The sequence below is a fragment of the Pelobates fuscus genome, chromosome 7, assembly GCF_036172605.1.
Source record: "Pelobates fuscus isolate aPelFus1 chromosome 7, aPelFus1.pri, whole genome shotgun sequence".
NCBI classification, from domain to species: Eukaryota; Metazoa; Chordata; class Amphibia; order Anura; family Pelobatidae; genus Pelobates; species Pelobates fuscus.
Genome location: NC_086323.1, coordinates 119,833,970 through 119,846,323, shown reverse-complemented (window position 1 = coordinate 119,846,323; position 12,354 = coordinate 119,833,970). Strand labels below are relative to the sequence as shown.

The 12,354-nt window shown below is 36.8% G+C and overlaps 1 protein-coding gene across 1 annotated transcript in view; it reads right to left on the bottom strand.

The window, feature by feature from the left end:
- Positions 1-4,927: 4,927 nt before the first annotated feature.
- GGA1 (golgi associated, gamma adaptin ear containing, ARF binding protein 1) overlaps positions 4,928-12,354 on the bottom strand; it is a 50,964-nt gene continuing 43,537 nt past the window's right edge. Inside the window, exons 13-17 of the mRNA XM_063426519.1 lie at positions 10,879-11,033; positions 8,505-8,695; positions 7,545-7,714; positions 6,403-6,513; positions 4,928-5,567 (exon numbers count right to left, since the gene is read on the bottom strand). Coding sequence (XP_063282589.1) covers positions 5,457-5,567; positions 6,403-6,513; positions 7,545-7,714; positions 8,505-8,695; positions 10,879-11,033 — 738 coding nt within the window. The 3' untranslated portion in view covers positions 4,928-5,456. The remainder of the gene's footprint in view (positions 5,568-6,402; positions 6,514-7,544; positions 7,715-8,504; positions 8,696-10,878; positions 11,034-12,354) is intronic.

Genomic DNA, 12,354 nt, shown 5'->3' with positions numbered 1-12,354 from the left:
TAAAAATCCCCAGAAATGAGGATGCCATCTTCACTTAGCTTTCAGAGTGAATGGATCAGTGATAAGACAACTTACTAAACAACGGTCAGTGTTCCATAATCCCAACGTCTCGTGTAGCAGATGGCCTTTTAAAATGTAAACTCCCAAAGATGGATTACCCTGTCCTAAACGTTCACACAGATTATGGTGAAATACATCCATATTAGTATATCAATAATTCACCTAGAGAGTCCGCCATGAAATATGTTAGCATGTTGCTGGTAGAGACGTCTAATTATCCTATTTGGTGATGTTGCGCTTCACTTGACATAGTGGTATTAGTAAGAAGAATGTTAGCCAGATGGACAATACAAGAATTAGATATACTTTGGCTCCCATTAAAGATTACGATCTGGGACACGTCACCCTCAGTTAAAAAGGGCTGAGACTAAAAAAAAAAAAAAAAAAAAAAAGAATAAAGAAAAGGTGAGTAAACGTAAAGCTAGAACTTTCTTAGGAGATATTGTCATAAGTGCACTGGGTGTGCAGCAATAAAACATTTCTCCTAGCTGCAATACAGCATGCTCCATTGATAGTAGGTGAGGAATATCAACTGTTTCTAACTTGTTCTCCCTCACAAACACCCATATTATATATATATTTATTATTTAGGATTACCACAACATTTTGATACGATAAACAGTTTTTTTCAATAGAGAAAATGTGTAACATTAACACCTCTTCTCCCATTATGCTTCCTCCAACACCCCTGAAACTGGTAGAGATGCTAGAAGCTATGTCCATCAACGCTTCAACATTTGGAGGCGTTCTAAACTAGAGACGTTGGGTCAGGGTAACAACTGCTGGATAGACAGTGATACCACCCTATAGTACATCCCCCACGTTACTGGACAACTGGATCAGGATATTACTGGCATCATAGCCACTATGGCGGGCTGTGCTTTTGATGTCTGGAGCAACCTTTTAAACACTGACCAACAGCTCTATGATTTTATTCTGACTGTGGATAAACCAATGATATTAATTTCAACAATAATTGTAAGTATTGACATGTTGTAAAGTTTGCACTTTTATACTTTGGGTATCTCAGCACATACTGCTGATTTCGTAAATTGACCTAAATCTACAATCACTGACTGCCTCAAGTCAAATTAGGCATCATCTGAGAGAATACAGAAACCATCATAACCGACTACCGTATATACTCTAGTATAAGCCGACCCGGATTTAAGCCGAGGCCCCTAATTTTACCTCCAAAACTGGGAAAACTTATTGACTCTAGTATAAGACTATGGTGGGAAATGCAGCAGCTACTGGTAAATTTCTAAATAAAATTAGATCCTAAAAAAATTATATCAATTGAATATCTATTTACAGTGTGTGTATATAATGAATGCAGTGTGTATGTGTGTGATGCAGTGTGTGTGTTGCAGAGCCTTGGTGGGGGGTGGGCATTTTTATTATAATTTTTTTAAATTATTTAAAAAAAAAAATTGTTATATTATTATTATTTTTTTTCGGCCCCCCTCCCTGCTTAATACATGGCAGGGAGGGAGGCTCTCACTCCCTGGTGGTCCAGTTGCATTGGCAGTTCAGTGGAGGGGGCTGGCAGGAAGCAATTACCTCTCCTGCAGCTCCTGTCAGCTCCCTTCTCCTCCGCGCCGGTCCGGTCAGCTCCCACTGTAAGTCTCGCGGCCGCGCTATGACCCTGCGGCTCTCGCGAGACTTACACTGGGAGCTGACAGAGGTGCTGAACGGACCGGCGCGGAGGAGAAGGGAGCTGACAGGAGAGGTAAGTAAACGCACACAGCCCCCTGTCTGTATTATGGCAATGTAAATTGCCATAATACAGACACTGACTCGAGTATAAGCAGAGTTGAGGTTTTTCAGCACAAAATATGTGCTGAAAAACTCTGCTTATACTCTAGTATATACGGTATATAGTCATGGACATTGCCTTAACTATATAAATGCATTAAAAATGTGTAACAACCCCAGCTCGGAGTGTCCCTTTAAGACCAAGACAAATTAATTTTACTACTGCAATGGTCTCGTTAAATTCGTGGTTATGACTCCCTCCTTCAAAAACTGACTTAAGCCTTCTTTAAAGTCATTGCTCAGGCACTGCAAAAAGACAAAATTGCCTACTTTAACACTCATCTTCTGGTCATACTCTTGGAAATAGTTATTAATTACCAATTGTATCATGTAAATTGGAAGATCTTTATTATCGCCATTGACGAAACTGCATTAAAACACACATATACAACGTCATCAAATTCCAGGGTTCTGAAATAAAGCTTTTATTTCTCCTCAAATTACAGATTTTTTATTTTTTTGTGCTACCAGCCCCAACACCTCTTACACACCAAAAATATATGTGTGTTTACAACACAAAACAGGTGGGGGTGACAGATGTAAAATCAAAATATTAAGACACATTTGGTTTGTTAAAGGGAAAAATGGAGGAGGCAAAAAGCAATGAATGGAAGGAGGAGGAGCAAGGCTAAGTAGGGTGTCAAATCTGACAAAGTGGTGTATAATTTTTATTTTTTACTGTAATGGTCAGCAGACCATTAGGGGTTGTAATAGCACAAACCGGCACTTGGAATCATATATATATATATACACATCAATTAATAGCCCGTGTGACTTTATCACCAGTCTGCAAATGCAGACTTTATCATAAATAACCTACAGTTAAGATAAACAAGGTGATCAATATCCTGTAGAACATGAACAAAACGAAAACACTCCCCCATCCCCAAAAAGACAAACAAAGCCCTTTAAAATCTTACCACCAATTACTTTTAGCAATTGAGGTGGCAATCGGGAATCCTTTGATTCAAAGCAAAAAAATGTCATATACACACAGGTGTATCCTGTTACTTGTGTGTTTTAACAGGAGCAGTAGAACTTATTTATTTTTGGAAATATGAAAAAGCGGTGTTTAGACAGAAATAAGGCATCTTTGAGATGTGGGGAGATTGAGATTTCATTATAATTACTGGGACTTATTTATATATATATATATATATATATATATATATATATATATATATATATATATATATATATATATATATATATATATATATATATATATATATATATATAAAAAAAGGAACTTCAAAAATTTAAAGGAAAAAATATATATATACTAAAAAGGACAATTCGGAGACATTGTACCCCAGGGAACAGAAAGCATTAGTGATCATATTTAGCTTTCCTTATTGTATTTATACAGAATATTAAGTTACTACCTAAATACTAACTGCCTCACAATAATTTAAACTAAACTATATTATTTGCCTGCTTTAAGTTGCAGTTCTACAAGAGCTATGGGTATAACATTTGGCCTTGTATAGGAGGGATGTCAAATGTTATGCTAGCTCTTGTAGAATTGCAACTTAAAGCACGCAAATGTGTTGAAGTTCTACAAAAGCTGCAGATCTACCTATTGGTCACCCCTGTTGTAGCATAGCAAGTATTTTTTTTTTTTTTTTTTTAAAGGAATAATTGGCAGTAGATTCACAATTATATGCAATTGATTTGTCACAATCTGTTCCAACGAGTGTCTTCCTGATCCAGTACCATACCTTGTGGTCACCAACCTATTTTCAAGGCCACTATGTCCACTGCCGACTAGGCAAAAAACTATAGGGTAAAGGGAAACCTGGGTGTCTGCATCAGTCTAAGGATGGTGTCATTTATAATCAGCAACTAGAGGGAGCTTGAATTAGAAGGTATATCTACTGACAAACTGAACCTTTTATATCTCCTAAGGTAGGAGAGAGGATTGGTACAGGACTCAAAAAGGAGAACTAGATGTGGTCAGCATTAGCAGGCTTTACCCTGCACCCTCACACTTGTGATGGACTGGATGTTCTTTGCAGGATAGAATTAGCACAGGACTCATGCTGTGTGCAACGTTACAGCTTGTTTAGAAACCATACAGTGTGTATGATTTGGGGGGGGGGGGGAGAGAGAGGTGGAGGAGAAGGTAGTCTTAGCACAGCTTAATGTGTGTTGAGGGTGAAAGTAGGGATTGAACTGTGTTCTCTGCACTTTGTGTGGGAGCCTTAGATAACACAGGAAGCTGTAGTTCGCACAGAACAATTCATTCTTCTAGAACGTGCATAGAAAGAGCGTAGGCATTGGCATTGCTGTTGTGTGCAAAATAGTAACTCAAGTCAGAACAGGACATTGTTGCGGCAAGTGGGAGCTGGAATAAAACCAGAAACAATGCATGCGGACATCGTGAGGAACAAGTGCAGGGCAGTGGGTGATTACACTTTTGCGCAGAATGCTGCATGTGTAGGCAGTAACATGGATTGCAGTGCAAATCAGGAAATAAGCAAAGGGCAGGAGAAAAAAACAAAACAATTCAAAAAATTAAATAAAAAAAATCATGTCCGTTCAATACATAAAATTCTAGATATCAATTCGAATTTGGGTTATAAGCATTAAATAACGTGCTTAGGTAAAACCAAATTTAAAAACACCCAAAACACATATCCTCCTAAGGGCTGTAGTAGTAATGCACATTTACAGGCTAAACAATGCTTTATGCAATGGCCTGGACTGTCATACATAAAGCACAATCAAGTACAACACATATATAAGGCATAATGTATCGAAACACTGCTGTCAAGGTACAGTGCGTTTAAAAACATATACATTTGTGCCTGGGAGCAGCACGGGATACAATCAGTAGGTGAAGTATCATAGGAATGATACTTACCCATTATATGAATATATAACAAACGGAGATGTTAATGTTTAAGTGCAGTTAAGGAATCAGAAAATGATGGGATGTTGTGTGTGAGCTCGCAAGCACAGAGTAGGAGGAAAACAACTGATGCTATACAAGAAGCACCTTATGTGAGCCACCCTAAAACTTCCAAAAATCATTGCTTAGTGAAGATTTCTTCTGAGGTAAATGTTTATAGTTTAATGAAGGGACCACTGGAAGCAATACACTCTTTTCCAATAGTCGTTTGGTAGCACATTACAGACTCCTCTAGCACAGACTAGTATACAGAAAATTAAGTGGGAGGGAAGCAAACAAAGAAAAAAAAAAAACAATAGTTTGAATGAAGAAAAAATAAAGAGCAAGCAAAGGGTTGTACTATTAGAGAAGGTTACTTTCTTTTTTTTGTTCATCCCAATTGCTACTATACCTTGCGCCAATTCATATTGCCCCCCAGTAGTATCCATGTAACAGTAAAGTGTTTGGAGCTTTGGATTAAAAAAAATCTTAATAAAGAGCAGCCATATAATTCAGATTGATTTATCTACTGCAGTCCTGGGTGTGCCTGCCACTGCCACTTCTGCATTCCACTTCTGGATAGCCATCATCTTTAGTAGATCTTCCAAGTAAGGAGAGAGGGCTCCATGCTTTGCTTATAAAGTTTCTGCCCCTATTTCTCTTCATTTTCTTTTCTGCACGTTCCTTAGAGGTTGCCCCATTTCTCCACTGGAGGAAACTCTTCTACATCTCCCATCTCATCGAACGACTGATCCCCTTGGGTGTAGGTAAGTTTGTATCGTAGGCGCACCTTCTCCTATGTGCAGAGAAAAACCACAAAGCAAAAGCGTGAGTGAACCAGTATGTAACAAGTCAGAGAGGTGGAAGAAAACACGAATTAATCCACAGTGAAAGAAAAACAAAAACACAACAACAAAATCATACACAATTTGAATATTAGTCTCTTGTTGCATATTTTAAAATCTGGACCTGGTCACCTTTATAAACACTTAAAAGAGGCTGCATATATATTCGTTAATCCTCCAAGAAACACAGGAAGAAAATTATGTATGCTTGTTGGAGTGCACAATGTATAAAGAATATATATCTACCTATCTATCAAAAGGTGGTGAAGAGTAATATGAGCAACTTCTATACAAAGATCATTTTGATTTGGATAGGAATTCTGAATAAATGTTTGCAAATTTTTTGATGAAAGGTTAGACTTTTTTTCTTTCTACAGAACTATGACCATGTGCACATATAGAGAAATCATGGCCTAATATAAAAAGGTTTATAGAGTATGAGGCATCAAAGAAGAACTGTCACATTTATTTTATATTAGGACACTCCAGTTCAAACAATATCTTGAGTGATGTAAGGTGACGATAGCTGCAATAAGACAAAATACCAGTGCTCACATCCTTCCTTGAGATCCCTTAGTACACCAGCAACAGGGAAAGCGGAATTTCAACCAACACAGATTTAACTATCAGACCTAGTTTGTGACAGTTCCTGTGCCTTAAATATAGAAAAGACAGACTGCAAATAAAAGTTCACATGCAGTTGGCAGCTTTTGCATAACTATCTGTGTATATGCATTTATTGCCTTTGTCACATAACTATATTTACTTTCCTTAAATGTAACTCACCTGAGCAGGATTTGCCAGCAGCAGCACCTGAGTGATGGCAGACGGAGGCAAAATAGGATTGAAAGGTGGGAGCTCACTGCTAGTTGCTGGTTGCAACTTCACCTTCATTGTCTTCGAGGAAGGAAGCGATGGGAGAAGGGACAGCATAGAACAGAGAACAAAAGGTTGTGAAGAGTAAAATATCATTACTTTGCATTTCATTCAGCTCATCCACAGACATTAAAAATGGAAATGTCAACTACATTACTCTAAACTTCCAAGTTTTGAAAACTATATCTAATGTTGTCAAATATATACATATTGAAGGAGGTTTGCTACAACTGAGCCCCAAGCTATGCTTTTTCTTGTCCTGGAAACCAACAACACCGCTCTCTTACTCACACTGCAATAATATCAAGCATATAACTTTGGTGTCTTAAATCAAAGAGAAAAAACAACAAAAAACAACTCTACTGGCCAGGCCTCAAATGTTACTCACAATGATAAGACTGAATAGTTCATATTCACCAGGGCTAAAAAAAAAAAAAAAAAAAAAAAAAAAAAAAAAACACAACAACCTCCCCCCCCCCCCCCCAAAAAAAAAAAAAACAAACACATTTTATCCACCAATGACAAAAGGAGAGTGGAAATGTTGAGCCCAGTATTCATCCCTTCACAACTATGCACAGTATAGTCGAACGGGCGGTTTCTTCACTCCCTCACACTTAAAAATAGACAGGTGCCTGGATATCACTTTTCAGACAGTCAAGAAAATACCCCAACCAGTTCTCTCCTTTCTACCATAATTTTTAATTCTTTTAAATTCAATGAGAAATACTCAAAAGAACAAAATAAAAAAGCACTTCAATAGTTTTATAGTATTTACATAGATTTACTTTAACAAACTGTACAATGCAGGATCGTACAGCTAGACTTGCACAAGCAGGGTACTTATACTAATTCAATTGTTGGGCACTCACAATCACCTGTACTAATGCAAGAAGATGCTGCAGTACAGCTATTTCAGAGTTTTCTTCTTTAATGATGCTTTTTTTCAGCATCACCAGGCCTGTCTAGCCAAAGCTCTTTTCATGAGACAGTTGTAAGAAGTGAAAGGTAGGTAGAAGAATACCGATGACACACACAGGCAATATTTTAGGTACCTTGGGCACTGCGGCTTGGAAGCTTATGCCAGTGACTGGGAGCGGTGCTGTGCTCAGCATGGAGATAACAACAACAAGGACATCTGGCCTCCCTGCAGGGGGATCCTGAGCAAAGTGAAAGAGTACCCGGAAACTGCGCTGGTCATACACAGTTACTGGGAGGATGCTACCTGCAAAAAAAAAAAAAAGAAAGAAAGAAAGCAGGATAGGGTATTAATGTAAGATTGTGTTTAAGAATATTAATCAAAGTGAAAAAAAGTATAGTATACACACTAACCACAGATAATAAATCTGCTATATTGAAAGGGTCCCAGGTGTACCTCACTAACACCCACAGTAGTAAAATGTGAAACAAAGAGATGGAAACCACATTCAATAAGCATACAGTAAAAATACAACCTGGAAAATATAACCAGAGTAGGTCTATTCTCTATAGGAATAAGATAGAGTCTAAAATGACAAAAAATAAATACAAATCATAGCGTAACACAGTAAGAGATTAATAGTGAAAATTGTGATGTTAGTAACAAACTCACAAACAGCGATGAAAATCAGGCCTCTCATCCCCTTATCCATTTCTCTGAAGACATCCATATACTTGAATCTACTATCAAGCTATATATTACATATACCCCAAGGGGGTGAGAGGCCTGATTTTCATCGCTGTTTTTGAGTTTGTTACTAACATCACAATTTTCACTATTAATCTCTTACTGTGTTACGCTATGATTTGTATTTATTTTTTGTCATTTTAGACTCTTATTCCTATAGAGAATAGACCTACTCTGGTTATATTTTCCAGGTTGTATTTTTACTGTATGCTTATTGAATGTGGTTTCCATCTCTTTGTTTCACATTGTGTTTAAGAATATATCTTTCACATGGACCATGCCCCAGAATATCATGGACAAAAAATACTGTAAAAAATACTAAGTAGCCACCCATATTTTGAATGCTTACTAGGTTTGATGGACTCCAGAGGTACAGTGACATTTGCCAGAAACGTTTCTGCTTTCACAGGGGACGCAACTGAATGGTCTCCACTAAGAGATGGAATGGTCCCTGGAGCAGCAGCTGGCTGAGGAGGAGAAACTCCAGGGGTAGCTTTATTCTGAAGGTCACGCAGGGTTAGTTTGTGCTGGGGTTTTTCCCTGGTAAGAAAGTGGACATATATCTCCATAAAAGCAAGAATACAACAGCTGTTAAATTTGTATAAGTCAAGTATTTCAGATCAATGACTTAAGTCAAAACCTCTAGAAACACATTTGTTTATATGTAGTAAAATCAAGACTTAAACTAGAAGAAAAAAAAATATGTTCTTCTAAAAGACACTTCATCTTTTTCCTCTACAGTAGATGGAAGCATCTGTGCATGCTGCTGCCAATCACCATATTATGTGCGACATCCTAAAATGCATAGCATGTGACTGCAATCAATGCAATGGTAAAAAAGTAACAGTTAATATGACAAAATATGCATTGGTGTGTTCTATGCATTTGATACAAATTTGATATACAAAGATGAAACTATATTCTTTTTATGCAGATATCTGTTCTGCATTTTGAAAGCTAATTTCTATTTCATTTCTTCATTATTAATGGTTAACTTCAGTGCAAGCATTCTTGAATTAACAAGGTGAGCCATTCATATTTGCATTGAAGGCGATGGCTGCAATACCTTCTATAAAGCAATTTCTTCTCACCTCCAAAGTCAAATCACATCATTTTGACTTAATTTGTTTTCTAGAAGAATGTTTTTCTTATTGAACTTAGTAATATAGTTGACCCTTCCTACTTTATCCCAAGGCAATTAATGTCACCATTTGTAGAGCAGCTAAGAACCATAAGTTTTTCTGATAAAACAGTGACTTGTATAGTGACCCCTAAGGTGAACTAACAGTAAAACAGTGACGTAGAATTTTAAAATGGTGTGGTTTAGGGGGATCTGCCAATTTCACGGGTCTTTGCATGTAAACTTACCACTGGCTGTCCCTCATGGACAATGCCATATTAAAGCCGCAGGTACTCGCGATACAACAGGTCTATGGAGGATCCTGAAAGATCTTCCATAGACAAAGCCTACATTTGTGATGGCTGCTAGGATTGGACAAATGTTGACAGAGTGGCTGCTCCTTTTGTCAACTGCAGACTTTACCATAAGACAAAGTAGTTTCAACTTTGGCTTATGGTATCTTTGGATTGCATTGGAATACCAATGCAGTAATAATCAGTATTTCATAAAGATTACATGTATAAAATACTGATAACTGACAGATTTGCTTTAATAGAATAAAGAAATGCAAAGATTTTTTTTTTTTCCCAGCTTTGTTATACTGGGAATTCCTTGTCATCTACTGCCTCACCACAACTCACTGCTGAAGTCTGTATTTCTAAATAAAACCTGTGCTTCATACAAAAAGCACATACAGAATATTCTCAGAATCCTCTTGCTCAAACCTGTAAATTCACATGGTTTTGAAACCAGAAACAATTTTGGGAACTAAAATCTTCTGAAAGCAGCTAGCAAAAAGCACCATAAAAAGGGAAACACACAATTAGAAACTCTACAATTCTATTACTTCTTGATTTTGCCCAGTGTTCTAAGTAATACTTTAAGCACATACACTAGAACAGAGCCTCCTGCTGCTTTCGTTTCATTTTCCCAATACAAATTACTAGTAGCTACATATTACCCACATGAGAGTGGCGAAAGTTGCCTACCCTTAACCTAAAAGATCACAAAGGAGCTCGCCATACCCAGGAATTATAGTATCCTTGGATATCCTGATATATGCGAGACAAGTTCATTTCCACTCATGCAGTTAGAAAATCTAGACAGTTGTGTGCAATTTTGAAAGTATTACATAATGCCTATGGATAATGCTAGATTTGACTCAATTAAATTCCAAACACATTAATTTGTGAGACAGATATATGTATATATTGAGATCTATAATATAAAAATAGTACGATAAATAAAGTCTAGAAGTCTGAAGAATGTATGCCAAATGCACCACATGACCTACCGACAGATTAGCCATCATCTTATAAAGGCTTGAGTACTTAACACTAAATTATTTCCTGCATCGCTGTTGACGAAAAGCTTTTGTACAGGCATTACATTTTGGTCATGTCAAAAAGACTGTTAATTAACAGTTCTGGAACAGAAAAGAACTTGGCATTTGGATGAGTATGTTGAGCAATGTTTAAATCTACATATCTTTGGTGATCGCCCTCCAACTACTATTTAACATGTGGAGTACCGTTGTCTGCTGCTGTTAAGGGAGTTTTCATGGCCTTAACAAAGAGAAGTCGTATAAATAGAGTGTTCTCACCATCGTACTTGGAGACTGCTAGCTGGCAATGACTGTTGCAGTAGTGTTTTCCCGAGAAGATCAAGATCTTCCAGAGCTTTATTTCCCTGTGGTGGTGGTTGGTGAATAGAAGAAGCCCCTTTCTCATTCAAAGCTGGTTCGGTACTTTCTGAGGACTGCGTCAGAGCAAGAGATGGAGATGTACATAGGTGTGACTACTATGTTAAATGAACAGTATCTATACAGAATAAAATCTAGAACAATAACAATTCACAGATGACTGGTATAAAACTAAAAGAAGATTATAGAAATTATGGTGGGCTTTATTGCAGCATATTTCCATTTGTTGACACTTAATAGACTGCAGTATCTATGCTGTAAAGCAGGCTCTTCAGTAGTTATGTTTGTGACTCTCTATGGACAGAGTTATAATAATGCCTCTTGGGTGCACCTGAGTGACTATATAAAATATAGGAAGACATATCTAAACATTAAAAATATATCACAGAGTTGATATAACTGCTGTATAAAGCAAACACTACTGCAGTTCTCTGTTCAACTCTCATGATGTCTTGCTCCGTTACTGGCAACTGAATAAGTTGCAAAAACTGTCTCCGCTTTACATGGCTATTTGCAGCCCTATAAATAGTTTATGCCAATAAAACGTATGTGCATGCATATCAATGAAGGATTTAGCGCCATATGGCGATATTAAGTAGATATGCATTTACAATGACATTAAAACAAGGAACTACAACATGTTGACACTGTTACTGCTTACTTAGTGATGCAATAATAATACAAATTATAATGATTACATTATGATATTTTACAATATTTCAATAATTTTACATTTAGAATGACTTTAAAATAAAAACACAAACTTCAACATATTTTTAAAATGAAAAGCCTGTGAACTTTGAAATCTGATCTACAGATTAAAAAAACAACAAAAACAAAACAAAACGACAACTGCAGCTATTTGAGACCAAAAAAGGGCACACCACACGGTTTTGTATAAAACAGGCATACATACAAGGAAAAGTCTTGGGTTTTACAAGCAATAACATATTTACACACACAAGCACCAGTTGTACAATGTTTTTGCCCACAAACCGAAGTAATAAGGCCTGTGGGCCAAACCCTCTATGACTGATGTGTGCTGATGTGTGCATCAAATGAATATCTTTACCACATGCAAAATGTGATATTGTCATATAATATAATATATATATATATATATATATAAATAATATATATATATATATATATATATATATATATATATATATATATATATATATATATATTTTTTATATATTAACAGCTGTCCATGAGTGGTTCACTGGCTCCTCTTCCTGAGTTGTGTTTCAAACATGTTGTATACAGCAGACACACACTCCAAAGAATCCATGTATAAAGTGGAATTAGGAGGCAAAAATTTAGTTCTTTGTTGAGCTCATTTGCATACGCCTACCCAGAATCCCTTGCAGTAGT